Source organism: Ctenopharyngodon idella, chromosome 13, assembly GCF_019924925.1.
Source record: "Ctenopharyngodon idella isolate HZGC_01 chromosome 13, HZGC01, whole genome shotgun sequence".
Classification (NCBI taxonomy): Eukaryota; Metazoa; Chordata; class Actinopteri; order Cypriniformes; family Xenocyprididae; genus Ctenopharyngodon; species Ctenopharyngodon idella.
Genome location: NC_067232.1, coordinates 6,680,648 through 6,698,357, shown reverse-complemented (window position 1 = coordinate 6,698,357; position 17,710 = coordinate 6,680,648). Strand labels below are relative to the sequence as shown.

General features: G+C 35.5%; 1 protein-coding gene across 10 annotated transcripts in view; it reads right to left on the bottom strand.

Moving 5' to 3' along the window:
- The window catches only part of atrnl1a (attractin-like 1a), a 243,238-nt gene that overhangs the window by 128,365 nt on the left and 97,163 nt on the right, over positions 1-17,710 (bottom strand). For 8 of the 10 annotated variants that reach the window (XM_051916269.1, XM_051916266.1, XM_051916265.1 and 5 more), the window contains 2 exons: positions 15,096-15,189; positions 3,313-3,365 (listed from right to left, as the gene is read on the bottom strand). In XM_051916269.1, coding sequence (XP_051772229.1) covers positions 3,313-3,365; positions 15,096-15,189 — 147 coding nt within the window. Of the gene's footprint in view, positions 1-3,312; positions 3,366-3,802; positions 4,272-5,907; positions 6,058-15,095; positions 15,190-17,710 lie in introns of those variants that run through there. The other 2 variants (XM_051916274.1, XM_051916275.1) reach the window with 2 other exon arrangements.

The window sequence follows — 17,710 nt, the reverse complement described above, 5'->3', positions numbered from 1 at the left end:
GGTGGGATAACAGATTACAAGAGTGAATGTCTGTCATATTTCACCCAGAAAATCAAAAGAAAAAAAAAATATATATTTAGCTTATTGGTTCTGAAATAGATTCAGTTGCTTGGTTTTGTAATATTATTATTGACAACTAAACATAATTGCTTAAAGATGGGGTAAGTAATTTTTCAAAAACATTGTTTGGAAGTTAGTCAGGCTGACATGACGGTCGAGGAGACAGAAAGAACAAGAGGGAGATTTGAAGAAAAACAGAAAGAGAGATATAGAAAGAGAGATGAGACAATACAAAAGAGCTCAAAGGCATATCACTGGAATGAAGGTTTATGACTGGGCAAGCGCTTTAGGACCGCCGTTAATATTAGAAAAGCTTTCCGATGCTTGAGAGAGCTAAGCGGGAAGGTCTGAAAACAGACGCGGAGGCTGCTTTGATTCTGCTTCACATGTGAATAACACTGGGTTTCAGTGTCATTGATTGTCTGGAGCTGCTGTGCTGTTGGCGACTAACAACAAACACTTGTTTGTATTTACTCTTGTCAAGTCAAGTCATCTTCATTTATATAGCACTTTTCACAATACAGATTGTTTCAAAGCAGCTTCACAGTGATACAAGGAAAATTAATTGACAGATTGTTTTGGCTTTACAGCAGCTCTAAGAAAATATTATTATCGAGCTAAAGTAAGTTTTTGATTGAATCACTTCAGTTGTAAAAATTGTTAATTATTAACTTAGGGGCCGCTTAAATGACACCTTTCCTACTGAAAACCAAAGACCTTTAATGCATTCTTGTCGTTCATTTACGTGTTTGAATGTGTATGTGCGCAGACGCTTGGTCTTTTTACAAAGTGATATTGGGGTTCTGATGCGATACTGTAGTAGACGGTTGCATGGTTATAATTTTCTCTCTAATATTGTCAATCTTGGAAGTAAAGAAGTTCATAAAGTCATTACTGCTGTGCTGTTTGGAAACATCAGAAGTTGAAGCTTTATTTCTCATTCATTTAGCCACTGTATCAAATAAATACTTAGGGTTGTGTTTATTTTCTTCTAAAAGATTTGAAAAATAAGCAGATCTAGCAGTTTTTAAGGCCTTTGTGTACTCAATCATTCCCTCTCTCCACGAAATGCGACAAACTTCTAGTTTTGTTTTCTTCCAGCTGCGCTCCATTTTTCTGGCTGCTCTCTTAAGGGCCCGAGTGTGCTTGTTGTACCACGGCATTGGACTAATTTCCTTAATCTTCTTTAAGCCAAAGGAGCAACTGAGTCTAGTGTGCTGGAAAAGAGAGAGTCAATACTTTCTGTTGCAACATCGAGTTCTTCTAATCTATCTGGTATGCTAAAGCGATGAAAATGATCAGGAAGACTACTTATAAAGCAATCTTTAGAGGTAGAAGTGATAGTTCTACCATATTTGTGGCAGAGAGGCGGTTTTGCGGCCTTGGCTAAATGTAGTATATACGAGACAAGATAATGATCTGTGATGTCATCGCTCTGCTGCAGAATTTCAACGGCATCAATATTCGATTCTATGTGACAATATTAGATCTAAAGTATGATTACGACAATGAGTGGGTCCTGACACGTGTTTTCTAACTCCAATAAAGTTTAGAATGTCTGTAAATGCCAATCCCAATGCATCTTTTTCATTATCTACATGGATATTAAAATCACCAACAATAAGGACTTTATCGCCTACTAGCAGCGATCGGGCCGGGGTTTGAGACCGACTCGGAGCAGGGTGGTCAGGATTGGAGGGTGAGTTTTGGAGGCGGAGCAATGAAGAGAGGGGTGGGTTTGTTTGGGTTGATTTCAAATATCAACAATGTCCAACAGCGTTTTTGAAAAATGGCTTACCCCACCTTTAAGACAGTCCCATTTATGTAATGTGAAACAAATCTTGCCTGACTACTGTGATACTGTATTGAAAATCTTCTTGTCCAGGCATTTTTTTTTTTGCATTATTATTTTCATACTAAAGGTGTGGTCACATTTACCATTGTTCAGCAAATTTTCACAGGCAAAATTCAGTCATTACAATAGGAATCCACGCGTTCGGGAATTTCGTGTGGGGGTGATTTCACCACGCAGATTTCACAACAGTTTCAGTTGGTCATGCAGATTTGTCATGTTGACCAACAAAAAAGCTGCTTGGTTTGAAAGTGAAGCTGAGCTTCATGCATTATTGACAATAGGCAATTGACCATTTTGCCAGTGAAATTCTGCAAAAAAATTCACTAATGTGAGCGCACATTTGCCACATTTACAACATGTTAGAATTTAGAATTTAAATAATATGGCATTGTTTTATCCGATTTACAGTGGTGAATGAGATTCTCTCAATATTATTTTTGATTGATATGTGTACCAGATATTCCTAGTCAGTTTTTTGTGAGATCCAACCAATTAGCCCAAAAATGTGATGAATTAAGGGCTAATTTTAGTCACACTCCAAAAAACATGTCCTCACTCTAGGGCATATCTGATGATTCTCCTCAAAGAGTTCATCCCAATCATTTTCCAGTCACAAGCCATTTTCTAACAGCATCAACAGAACACAGCCTCTCTCTGAAATCCACCATAATCAACTGTACTGAGATCCTAAACCAATCTCAATCTGGCCAAATAAGCAACATGTGAACTACACATCTCAGCTGTGGGTGAAGCCAAGAGCACACGTGTTTTGCTTTAGGCTAAGCTCTTGGCATTTAGTGACAAATAAGAGTCACTCACACACAACACACACATATACACATGCACATGAACCAACAGCAGACAGAAGCCAAGATGAACAACACAAGTGGCGTTGTACTGCTAAGAATAGATGAATGCTTGTGTGATGGTGTCCTGATGAGGAGTTAGAGGGAAACACTTCCATCTGCTGTGCTTCCAGAAGGTGCTGTAAATGTTTACTTTGTGAACACTGGATAAAGAGTTTGAAAGTGCCTGGTTTGACACAGGTAATATGTTTGAGTGTGTAGGGCTGGATGACACTGAATAGTCACAATGTATTTGATGCTTAATGTAGCCAATATGACTTTAATGTTCTTTTTATTTGGACATTAAGTTTCCTAAGGACCGTGACATTAGATTACTTGTTACATTTTGAATAGAATTAGTAATGATGAAAAGGTGTAATTTTGGGGAACATACATAAAAAGAGATAGGAATACAGTATATTAACATTATAAACTGGCTTTAAAATATCAAGATATAATTGTTAGCCATATCACCTAGCCTAGGTGTGTGTGTGTGTATATATATATATATATATATATATGGGTGAGGGACAGAGAGTGAGGGTTACTTACAGTAACATGTTCCTCTAAGTGGGTTGCCAAGGTAGCGATTTTCGGAATCACATCTGCAGTAAATTGATAGAAAAAAATAATTAGTTTACAAATATGACACACGAAAAAAAAAACTAGACTTGGAAACTAGTTTCCACCCATCAACAGAGGAATAATTCATCAAAAAAAAAAAAAAAAAAAAAAAAAAATTCAACCAATCATTATTTACTATAGGCATACAACATGACAATAGTTATTAATGTTTGAACTATTTCTTTATAAATGTCAACTAGTAATACCTTTAAAAAATTTTTATTTTTTAGCAATTTTACTTAGCAAGGACACATTAAATTAATCAAAAGACAGTAAATACATTCAAGATATTATATATATATATATATATATATATATAAAATACATTTATATATTTATATAAAATAAATTATGTTCTTTTGAACTTTCTATTCATTAAATCCTATATTCACAAATAAGAAATGTTTATTGAGCACTAAATCAGCATATTAGCATGATTTCTGAAGGATCATGTGACACTCAAGATTGGACTACTGGTTGATGAAAATTCAGCTTTGAAAAAAAAAAAAAAAAAAAAAAACATTTTAAAATATAAGCAAATCAGAAAACAGTTAAATTATATTGCAATAATATTTCACAATATTAAAGATTTAACTGTATTTTTGATCAAATAAATGAAGCCTTGTTGAGCATAACATACTTCTTCCAAACACAAAAAAAAACAGAACGGTAGTGTACATATCACTTGTTAGTGAACAAACACTCAAACTACTATGCTGCTTTGTCTCAGAACCATGTGTGTGAGTGTTCCTGGTTTGCAGGACCATAAAGGGCTGTGTGGTTGTATTTTTATGGTGATTTCTCCCTATGCTGCAGGTAGTATATTCCTAGCCAAGCTTGAGATGATTATAGTGGACGGGCCGTCAGGTGCCCTGCTCCTCTGAGGCCTGAAGAGAAGGATGAGACCACATTTCTGATCAATCCAGACTGACAAACCAAACAAAACCCTTTATGCTGTGCCAAAAGCACAAAACTATCACAAACTCTTTTAGGATCAGAGAGATGAGCAAAACCCGGTGTGAGTGGAATATACAGCATAAATACACTTTTTTCTATGTGTATGAGAAACATGCATTTTTTAAAAAAAAGGGTTTCTACAGATTTCATCAAATCTAATTTAATGCTTTTTAATGCCAATTTTTAAATTTATTAATGCCATATATATATGCCGCTAAATGTCGATAGATGACGACATACGGCAATTAGAAAATTCATCATGTCATTGTTGTATTCGCATTCTGCCAAGTGTCAGCCCAACAATTGTTTGCTTCTCTGCTGCTACCCTTTTGCTCACATAATATATTTTAATACAGCCAAATTCCCAATAAAATTGTTGTTTCATCTATATATTTTTTCTGTGGAAATATAAATTTGTTCTGAAGCAATATCCTGCATTAAATAATGTTATGGGATTGTTTTAAATATTTTTTAAAAATACAAATATGAAATGTTGGGGGGGAAATGATACTTTTAAAAATGAAACTAAACCACCAGTAGGTGGCGGCAAGTAACCGTCTTAATGAGTGAGTCATTGATTCATTCATTCAAACGATTCATTCAAATGGCAGATTCGTTCAAAACGCTGAATCATTCAGTAATAAACAATAGTAGGCTATCTATTTTATTTGTTCTCTGACAGAGCGCACATCCTCAACTGAATGCGCTGCTGAACCAGAGAGGTGCGCCTGCGGCAGGAAAGCAAGATCTCGCGCTCGTGCAGTAGTACCAGGGGTCTTGGAAGCTGGATCAGGTTAACAAGTCGCTATATTCGTCACAACGCGCTTTCTTAGAAAAAAGTCGCAAAAGGGGTCTGAAAAGGCGATAAGTTGGCAACACTGATGCAGCCTTCCGTCTCCAGGTCCCAGCCCGCCGCTGTCCAAACCGGCATTATGGCAATTTTGCACTGGCCGGAGGCAATTACCAAACTGGTTCCGTGTGTGTATCACACCAATGTACATATTTTGCGACAGCAAATCAAAGTTATTAATTATTTAGGCTTTATTCAAAATAAACTGGTAGTATTATTTTTCTTCAAAACTATCTAAAAAATTTAATGCCTGTAGAAATAAAATTTAATGCATTTTAATGCCATTTAAGGCCTTAATTTTCACAAAATCCATTTAATGACTTTTAATGCTTTTTAATGCCCCGCGGATACCCTGTAAATAGTGGATTACAGTAATTCCTATGCTTTCATTGTAGAAAAGAAAATCTGTAAGTTCTTGTATCGACAGCAAAGGTGTAGGCTAGATACGATTTTGTGAAGCACATTTATTTTAATGACCATTCTTGATATCCGTATATTCAGTCAGGATTGTAAGAGACAGCTGTACCAACACTGATTGAGAGGATGACAGAGAAACACAGAGAGAGAGAGAGCGAGAGAGAGAGAGAGAGAGAGAGAGAGAGAGAGAGAGAGAGAGAGAGAGAGACTGCCTGTGTGAAGAACACAGTGGCATGTCTGGTTTAGTTTAAAGCAAACACTCATTATTGGCATGTAAACACTGAGTGTTTATTATTCACCTCATGCTACAGAAGCAGTGAGTTCATGTGTGTAGATTCAGATCTCAATAAACACACAGATGGATGGACGGACCAGCAGGGCAAACACGCATGATTAATCACCAAATTGCCCTCTGAAGAGGAGAAGTGGCCGAAGGCCTGAGAAAGAGTCTTGCATCGGAATCATACAAAGAAGGATGAAAGAAAAGATGCATTTATTTGATTAAAAAATACAGTAAAAACAGAAATACTGTGAAATTTTATTATAATTTAAAATAACTATTTTAATCGATTTTAAAATGTCATTTATTCCTGTGATGGCAAAGCTGAATTTTCAGCAACCATTACTCCAGTCTTTAGTGTCACATGATCCTTCAGAAGTCACTGTATGACTCATATGATGAGCAACAAAATTTCTTCTTATTATTAATGTTGAAATCCGTTTTGCTGCTTAACATTTTTGTGGAAACTGTGATTTTTTTTTTTTTTTTCAGGATTATTTGATGAAAAGAATGTTCAGCATTTATTTGAAATTTTTTGTAAGATTATGTATTTATTTTAGGGATGCACCGATTTTTGGGGGCAGATTCCGATACCAATATTTATCACTTGCTCTCTTTTTTGAAATTTTATTATCAAAATAGATAGTATTTTGATCATGCTTTAAATCAGCAAAGTTGAAAAAAACACCTGTATTAAATTATACTAGCAGGTTTATTGCTGCATCATCAAATAATTTCTAATGAACATGGATTGGATCCATTTAACATTCAGCAGGCCTACATAAATACAACAGAACAAAGATACATATGAAATAAACAGTGCTTTTTAGGTAGGTTTAACTGTTTTCAGGTACAGAAATAAAGTAAACGTAAAATAACACTGCATATTCTTCACTGTATAAATACATATTAATCCTTCCTTACTGTAACAGACTTTATTATGATTAATCTATATCTATCTATCTATCTATCTATCTATATATATATATATCTCATATATATATATATATATATTCTCTTTACTAAGGCGGGACTCTTATTTTGACGGGTTTTCTAGTCTACGGAGCTATACTGGTAATGAAAGGGAGAGTACAGTTCTTCAGAGTTATTTTGAAGATTTAAAGTTTGTCAGCTTATTAAGCAATAAACTTTAATAAAATATCAGTAAAGTTTTGGTCATCATTCGGATGGGGTCCGCTACACTTATGAAAGTTACGGAAGTTATTTAGTCAAGAATAGTGTGTGATCTTTTGTTATTTGATTAACATTAAAGCGCAGACAGCAGCACTAGGATTATGCAACAGACATTATACAGCGCAGTGCCCTCACGCAGTTAATTAATAAACCATCGGTTTGTTATATCGGCCTTTTTCCTGCTATAGCCGATATGCTGATAGTTGTAAATTGAGCAAAAATCGGCCGATAAAAATCGGTGGCTGATACATTGGTGCATCTCTAATTTATTTGAAATCTTTTGTAAGAAATTTCTTTACTATCACATTTTGATCAATTTAATGCATCCTTGGTAAATGTAAGTATTAATTTATTATTAAAAAAAAATCTTACTGACCCCAAACTTTCAATTGGTAGTGTAGATATGAATTAATATCTATGAGTATGCAAAGCTAGTACTGTAGGTTATGGGTACACAAAGTCAGTGAGGTAGCAATATAACAGAAAGAAAAAAGAAAATTGATTAAAAAATTGATGTAGGCCTCACGGAGCCCATGTCCCTATGTAGGCCTCACGGAGCCATCGGATTTAAACAAAAATATCTCAATTTGCGTTTCGAAGATTAACGAAGGTCTTACGGGTGTAAAACGGCATGAGGGTGAGTAATAAATGACAGAATTTTCATTTTTGGGTGAACTAACCCTTTAAAGTCTATATATATAATGCATCATAAAAGTATTTTAATGCATTAATTATGCCTTGTAATGCACCATATTATGCATTGTATTATCTCATGAATATTTGTAACCACAGTTATAATACTATTCTATTCCTTGAACACACCTTTAGAAAGTATAATGCATTAAAACACATGACAAACAATAAATTTCAGATGTAACAAGGAGTCTGCAAATATTATGATGCATTTTAACTTTGGTTACAATTATTTATGAAAAGATACAATGCATTATAAAGTATGAATACCATTATAATCCAACATACATAAATGCCTTATAGTTATAGTTAAGACAACGTACGTCAAAGCAATTTTGTAGTATTTCAAATCAGGCGCTGAAAAAAGCACCAGAAACTTGCATGAGACCACCTCGGGACATAAAGCATAAAAATGGCAAAAATGGGAATTAAAAAAAGACCCCTTCAGGGCTTCAATAACATAATATTATTCCAGAGGAACATTTTTAATGCTGAGTGTTCACCAAGCACAGTGGGACAACTATACACACTGTGCTACGCTTAACAAAACATTTCATTATGGTTCAAATATTTCTAATTCTCTTCAACTTCAGCTTGCTTTTTCTTCTCATTGGCTTTACACTGCACTGCACCATACAATACCCTACTGTTAAGGCTGTTTTCCTGTATTTTTATTTCATAAAAAAGCTAAATGTCTCCATACTTTCGGGGGTCCTGCGCCAGCCAGCTGAGCAACAGACACTGAGATGAATGGGAATGCTACGAGATAGCTAAGCTTTCTCTTGGCATGATTGACCTCTTTGCTGTTGAATGACAGCAGATTATAGCAAGAGCACCAATTCCAGCACAACATGAAGTCCAGAAAAAGTGCAAGAGAAAGACATAACAAGACAGGGACTGAGAGAACAAATAAAGGGATGGAGAATGAAAACAGCAGGTGTCAGACAGTGGGCATGCCCTCTAGTCATCTGTCTAGTCCAACTGCTCTCTTAGTTTGAAAAGAAAGAAAGAAGAGAAACAGGTGAGAGAGAGGAGAGAAAAAGTGTGGTACACTGCCCTGTGTTGATCCTTCTAGCAACACGGTAACAGACCCTTACCCTGACTAAATAAACAGAATGTGTGTGGCGCCTGCTCGCAGGAGACTGAATTAGCAGATAAATCCTCGGAGTGCCACATTTCACACTGAGACAGCTCTGTGTGTGCGTGTCTCACAAAAGCATACGCAATTGTTGCTCGCAGGGTTTAAACGTTCTCGCTTGAGTACTCCTCAGGAGGGCCTGTCTAATTAAATAGCGGCTTCCTCGTGGATCACAAGCACACAAACGCACACAACACTCGACTCGACATTATAAAAAGGGATATTAAATTGAAATGAAACAAGCATTAACAAAATGAGTGTAGATGTTGTGAACAGGAAACTATGCTGCTGCTGAACTACTATATATAAAACCACATTATTATAAAAATTACAATTTATTAAACAATAATAAACAGATGAGCAAAGTGAGTAAACAAAGTATGGATGGATGGATGGATAAAAAGATTTTTAAAATTATGGTTGGATAAAAAGATATTAAGAATAGATGGATGGATGGATGGATGAAAAGATGTAAAGAATAGATGATGGATGGATGAAAAGACAGAATAGATGTATGGATGGATGGATAAAAATATTTAAAAATTATGGCTGGATAAAAAGATATTATAAATGGATGGATGAAGGATGGATGGATGGATGGATGAAAAGATTTAAAATTTATGGTTGTATAAAAAGATATTAAAATGGATGGATGGATGGATAAAAAGATTCAAAAATTATGGGTGGATAAAAAGATATTAAAGATGGATGGATGGATGGATGATGGATGGATAAAAAGATTTAAAAATTATGGTTGGATAAAAAGATATTAAAAATGGATGGATGATGGATGGATGGATGAAAAGATGACAAGATGTAAAGAATAGATGATGGATGGATGGATGGATGGATGGATGGAAAGAATAGATGGATGGATGGATAAAACAAAAAATGAATGGATAAAAACAAAAAAATAGATGGATAAAAAAGGATTGGATGGATGGATGGATGATGGATAAAAACAAAAAATGGATGGATAAAAACAAAAATGGATTGGATGGACGGATGGACGGATGGATGGATGGATAAGATATTTAAAAAATGAGTTGACGGATGAATGATGGGTGATGGATGGTTATAAAAATAGAAATGGGAAAATATAGAAAAAACATGCAAACAGAGACAGAGATATCTATCTATCTAGATATCTATCTATAGATAGATAGATGGTTCAATAAACAAGATAAAGAGTAACTTTTTAGTTGCATCACTTTACATGATGAGATGAATATATTAAAATGAATACATAACCTACAGGTGATTACCGAATATGTTTAATCATCCATCTAATTATCTTGTCTTGAGTTTATAATAACATTTGTTAAAAAATAACATGCATGCAAAAGATCATATATTCTAGTGAAAAGATGGCACCTAATGGTTTTGTTCAATTTAAAAAAAAATATATATATATATATATTTATGTAGCTATTTAATATTTTTATAATGAATGTTGTCCTTTATTGAAAAAATATTAAGGGTAATTCAAGTGTTTGCAAAAATGTTATAGTGCATTAAACATCAGCAGGCCAATGCAAAGTCCAGATCAGGACAATTCAGCTGAGAGGAAGTCTGTCTTCAACAGCACTACCTTTCTGTCCTCTACTGGCTTCTAAACGAGTACCACATCTTCGTCTCTCCCGCCGTGCTGAACAGACAGCTCAGCTCATTACAGGAAACAGGCTAAAACAGGCCATGGGCCACCTGCTAGCTTCCTCTCTTTCTCCCTTCAATCTGTCTTTTTCCTGATCCGTCTTTCTCTCTCATTTTATTTTCTCACACTCTCTCACTCTGACTCTCACCCTTCTTTGTGCTTTCAAACACAAAGACACAAAGCAACAAAGAGAAAAGAACCTTGAAAGAGACCTTGCTGTTCACCGTCTCACAGATTTTAAAACATCACTCAATTTCTGTCACTTTCTTTCTATATATAACACTACCTGAATTCCTTGACTTGCCAGGTTGACGGCTTTCAAAATAGAACTGAAAAAAAAAAAAATTTGTGAACCATGATCCTACAGACCTATAGAAAAAAAAAACATAATTGAGATTGCATTAATATCTCAGTTGTTTCTTCTAAACAGCAGTGCAATGAGAGCAAATAGACATTTGTCTCCTGCTTCAGATTTCAGAGGAAAACTTTCAGAAAACGTCACAAACGTGCCAAAATGCCGAAGTCTGCAAACGAAAGTCAGAGAATTGAACATTTGTCATCATATTCTTCCAGGATCAGATTGTCTGTCTATATATTTATCATGCATTCACATTAACTCTATAGTTCTAAACTCTTACTGCCAACGGTTTTCTCATTTGTGTCTATTTCCCTTAAAGAGATTTAAGAGAAAAATAGGCAGTAAAATTGATATTTAATTAAAATTGATAACTCTAATAAGTAAACTACATTTGTAGCCGCCAAACCTCTACACTCATCTTCACTTTTGTCCTTCTTTACCTGCCATAACAGCTTTGAACAAATCAGTTGATGATTCAAATGACTCACTCATAAAGACGGTCACTTGTTGCCACCTACGGGCGTAACCGTGTGACCTGCAGAAAGAATGACTGAAAAGTCCCCACCACTGCACAGTCTTTCTTATGACAGTATTTATTGTTTTAGTATCTTGAAATTCTCTTGTACAAGCAGCGTTTTGCACTCAAATAAGATTACACCTTATAGATTGCCTTTCTTTTCCTGCTATAACAGCTTTTGAAATATTGTTCCACAAGATCTTGGTACAAGGATGCAGAAATTTGCTCCCATTTAGACACAAGAGCATCAGTAAGTGTGTTTGCATGCACTTTTGATCAAAAGTTTGATCTCAGTCGGACAAAAGCATTAATGTCTTCTTAAAATGACATGTTCAACTGAAATCATCAAACTTGCTCTAGTGTTGACACTAGAGTAGGTTACATTCATTAAATGCTATCAATAGCAGTGTTGGGGAAAGTTACTTTTAAAAGTAATACACTACCTTACTTTTGTGTTACTTTTTTCTCACCTTTGCAGGGCTTGCTTGTTTGTTGTTGTTTTGTTTTTGTTTTTTTACAAAAAAAAAAAAAGTTCTATTTTTGGCAAATGTAAAGGACTTTTCACACCAAAAGTGAAATGAATAAGCATCAGGCTGAAGGAAATGCAAATTCACACCTGTACAGTAGAGGGCGCAGCTCAAACAAACCTTACAGCTGTGCTGCCATTTTTGAATAGGACACAGGAGAAGTTCAACACTTTTACTTAAAGGGTTAGTTCACCCAAAAATGAAAATTCTGTCATTAATTACTCACCTTCATGTCGTTCCACACCCATAAGACCTTCGTTCATCTTCGGAACACAAATTAAGATATTTTTGATAAAATCCAATGGCTCAGTGAGGGCTGCATTGCCAGCAAGAAAATTAACACTTTCAATGCACAGAAAGCTGCTAAAGACGTATTTAAAACAGTTCATGTGACTACAGTGGTTCAACCTTAATGTTATGAAGCGACAAGAATACTTTTTGTGTGCCAAAAAAACAAAATAACGACTTTATTCAACAATATATAGTGATGGGCAATCTTAAAACACTGCTTCATGAAGCTTTTTTCATTAAGTTTCTAATCAGTGGTTCGGAGCGCATATCAAACTACCAAAGTCACGCCACCCAGCGGTGAACCATTTCGAAACACTTATGACGTAACGAAGCCTTGTTTACTGAAATCATGTGACTTTGGCAGTTTGATACACGCTCCGAACCACTGATTTAAAACAAAAGATTCATAAAGCTTCAAAGCTTCATGAAGCAGTGTTTTGAGATCACCCATCACTAAATATGTCTTTAGTAGCTTTCTGTGCATTGAAAGTGTTAATTGTCTTGCTGGCAATGCAGGCCTCACTGAGCCATCGGATTTTATCAAAAAATATTTTAATTTGTGTTTCGAAGATGAACGAAGGTCTTATGGGTGTGGAATGACGTGAGGGTGAGTAATTAATGACAGAATTTTCATTTTTGGGTGAACTAACCCTTTAAGCAACAAAAAATTAAACACAATTGTGATGTTTATCTAAAGTCATTTTTGCTTGTTATGGTTAAATTGGATCATCGAAAGTCACCAGCAAAGACATGGTTAATTAAGTGAAATTAAATACATAAAGTATATTTGTATTATTTAGAGTTTAATTATGCAGGTTTGCGTAATATTCTGAATTTGCATTTCACTGTTTTTATTCATTTAGAGGAATACTGAATCTGTTTTTGTGCAAGTGAGATGAGTAAATTGCGTTACTTATTTAAAAAAAAAAGTAAGTAAAAGTAAGTCATTTTGTTGCAAATTTAAAAGTAATGTTACTTTACTCATTACTTAAAAAAAGTAATCTGATTACATAACCTGTGTTACTTGTAATGTGCTACCCCCAACACTGATCAACAGTGCATAGAACAAACATTATGTATGTTTTATGGTTGTGTTTGTACACCACAGTACTCTAATATAATTGCAGCAGCCATGTTATCAACAAAGACAAAAGCAAAAATGACAAACAATCCCTCAAAACACACATATATTCACAGCTGTTGGGCCAGCTTACTCGGCTCATTTCAGTGAACACAGAAATGGGCACATCTGAAAATAAAATGGGGCATGGATAAACATGCAGACCCAGATCTCCAAACGTAAACATCCAGACTCAAATACAAACCAAATACAGAGCGGATACATTTTCATATCCATTTACAATTCTGCATGTAGTCTGCATCAAACATCTGTTAGAGCAGGAAAAATGGAAATTGAATTGATGGAGGAAGAGAAAAAGAGGGCGAGGTAGACAAAAAGATAGATAAATCGTCCTATGGAAAAAAACTTCCAATAGATTTGTGTCCAACAAATATTGCATGTTTCATCACTATTACAAGCTATCTGATAAAAAAAAAAAAAAGTTATTTATATTGATATATATATATATATTGAATTGCATAAAGCATATTAAGACTGTGACTTAATCCTCGCATGATTATCATTAAAGGAAGATTGTTGCAGTGTTATGTGCTCAAAGACATGATTCCGCACTCAGGCTGCCATTGCTCAGGTTGGGTGACTCACTGTCTTTAATCACTTCAGCGGTTCCCATGGTGATGTGAAAGTATATGTGAGTGTTAGTCACTTCACGCACATAAACTTGTTTGTGACTGTACGCAACAACAGGTGGACAGCAAAACATATGGCTACTCTGCTAACCTAATGTTTTTTTTCTTTTCTTTTTTCTCTTTCATGATTTCATGTTTAACACTGGTTTTATATATAAAAGCAGCATTCTAGTTCATTATATTAAATGGTGATGGAAAATAAATACTGGGTATGCCTATGGAAAACAATTTGTTTCTATTGAAAAACATGAGAAAAATATATTTCAATGCTTTTGCGTTCGCTAACAAAAGTTTGGCGATCCGAGAAAATAATGTTTTCCAACTGGAGCCTATGAGTCACATCAGTGTACCATAACAGAGTAAATACACCTACATGTACATCAGTTCCACTGCCATGTGATGTGCTGCATGAGCGAAACATCAACAACGACATTGAGCAGTACCAACAAACAAGGCAAATTCATCCATGCGATTCAGGCATGTGTTTGAAGTTATACTGCTTGTGTGCCATCTAACTCTCTACCCACAGGTCACATAAGTGATACTTTAAAAAAAAAAAACTAGAGGGCGTGTGGAAAAAATAAACTTTTGAGAACTGTGTTTAAGTCCTGGGGAACTCATTACTGTTTAATACATTATCAGTGCCAGTGGCGGTGGTGCAGCCTGTTACAAATACATCCACACAGCACTATGTCTTTATGGACTTCAGTACGTACACACACACACACACACACACACACACACACACACACAGGGCATGGTGTCAGCCCCAAAAGTGCTATTTAAGCCACTGATAAGTTCTCTTTGCCACTGTGAACAGGGGGCTCACTGACACAGCACAGCAGAGGTTGCCATTAAAATTAATGTCCTGGGATTGGAAAGACACTTAGGTGGGAATTAATAACAGAGCTTACGAGAGGGTTAAATCTGTGAATAAAATGTGATATGATGCTAATGAAAGCATGATAATGTGAGGAATCTTTGTGTTTAGTTGAAGGGCTCATGTCTATCACTCTCTGACTGACAGGGAGGATTGCTGATGATGGGTAACGTAGTCATACTCACAGTTGGCATTGGTCCCCTTTGACCCCTTTAGTGGTACAGTAGCATTTCCCTGAGTTGGGGTGGCACACGTTGGCATGGTTGTTACATCTGCAGGCTGGAGAGAAAAGAGAAGACATAGATAAAGAGAAAGACAAAAGGGACACTTCACCAAAAAAAAAAATGAAACCTCTGTAATTATTTACTGATCTTCATCTTGTTCAAAACTTGTATGACTTTGTTTCTTCTGTGGAACACAAAAGGAGTAACTGGAGACTGTGGTTTTGATTTTTTCCCATGCAATTACAAAGAAAGGGGCTTTCAAGCTTTAAAAAAGACCCAAAAGCACCATAAAAGTAAAAGTAGTCTGGTTTTGGTAACTCACAGCGACGGAGATATGAGCTGTGTGTCATCTAAAGGTTTTAGATCTAGTCAGTGTTCTCCACCGGAGCTGCTCCCGTCAGTTTTGTGTTCTAAGCGTGACTCAAATGCTCCACTCTCCACCAGAAGATATAAACGCATGCTGTCAGTTAATGAAGATCTGACGGATTGGCTCTTGATTGGACTCTTGTTGTGTTCAAAGGGATAAGAAGACTTCAATTTTATGGATGCTACCATCTTTGATATTACTGTCACTATGGTTACTGGTAAGAAAATAAGGGCTTGACTCTGGTTTCATGTTTAACACAGACAGCATCCGGGATGCTACTGTATGTTGCTGTGAGAACCCGAACCCGAACCCGGGAACACGCTGCTCACATGATTGTCTGCTGTAAATAAAATGTTAATGTTAATACTAATAAATTATATTAAAATAATATCCTATTTATTATGTGATTATTTAAATCTCCTGTATAAAAATAGGTAGATTGACACGCTATAGTTGAAATTGTTTTCTGTCTTGCATTTTATCTCAAAATGATGGATGTAATTTTAAAAAATATGGAAATTAGTTAATACAGCCTCTTATTTACATGAGGTAAACATAAAGCAGCTTGGTTTATATTTTTAATATATATAATTGTATATAATACAATTTAAAATTGTATTGCTGTAACGGCCCATTTCAAACGTTTATTTTTTATTTAAACGTGTTTTTTTCCTCTTTCTCCTTTCGCTGAGGTGGAGCGGTGATGAAATATTGTTCTTGTAAACACTTCCCAGCATTTCAGTAATAAAAGTGTACATATTTAAAATGAATGAATATTACAGCGAAGAGCAACAGTTATCGTACAGTGTTCTGCAGTGGTCAAAAAGGCTACAGAAACAATTAGTATATTTTCACTTAGGACTGCACATGCACAATGGCTGGAGGAACCTGGAATTGAAGCCATTTTAATGCTATTTGAGAGAGAAACATTGTTTATGAGACAGCTCATGTAAGATTGCATTGCTGATTTGAAACATTGAAATGTGAGTTTGGCAAGCAGTTTTCATGATTTTGGTATTTATTCAAGCAGAGATAAATACAATAGCTGCCTGGAGGTGTTGCAAAAACGGCCAGGGGTAATGTCAACTGTCATTCTTTGAAACTTTGGTCAAACAATGAGCCTATAAGAACTCAAGAACCAGAATCGGACTCATTATTTGAACTGGTTTAACTGATTCATTGAGATAATCTGACTCAAGGTAATGATGACCCAATTAATAAATGGGAAATAAATTCACTACTCTCATGAACTCTCATAAATGCACCATTTTTAGATTATTTGTACTTTTTAAGTGGAACTACAATAGTCTATAAATAAACAGGGCACAGTTTGCATATAAACAGACGTGACTATTTTAACAAACCTGAGCTTACATCTCTGGAGCTAGTGTTCCTCTCATTACATATGCAATTCTCATTAAAGGTTATCAGATAGTAATATCAGAATGAAACCACATACACACACAAACAGAGTTTAACACAGTGCAGCAGAGACCATTACTCAATAGAGAGAGAAAGAGAGAGAGAGAGGTCATTAAGCAGATTAGCATCACTGAGGTGAGGCTCCTAAACAAGCAAACAAGAGACTATTCTTTACAACCCAAGTCCGTGCCGCTTTAAATAAAAGTGTTTGCAAAATTCTTAATTATATTGGGATGGTAATATATGTATATACTTTTTTATGTGGTTGCTACTGTTCTTGACAGTTGCTTGGTGGTTATTTGGTGAAGTGAAAAGAATCCATAACCAATTCGCTATAATGTTCTGGTTTCAAAATATGGTTCAATATAAGTCTGGGGGATTAAGGGATTTTCTCACCTATTCTTATTGTGGACAAGGTAAAAATCTTAAGCTTAATTGCTTACAAAACTAACAGCACAACTCTCTGCAACAGCTGAGGTGGACTAAAACGTCTGCTAAATGACTGCTTACTGACTGCATTTTCTTCATAACAGGTATCTGAGGGTTTTTGCAGCTAAGGATGCAGGTGTTTGTCAGTATATTCATCACCTTCACAGAGCATTGACACAGAGGTGATCGCACACTATGATGAGGTGAGGCTGTGTTTATGTAGATCTAGTCACATGTCTTTATGCTGTACACATCAATTAGCTGGTTTAATTACTCTGCAATTTGTAGAGTATGGCTGTATTTGCAACGCTACATGCTGAGCCTTCTCCGGTACAACTGATGTCAGCAGATTCCACAT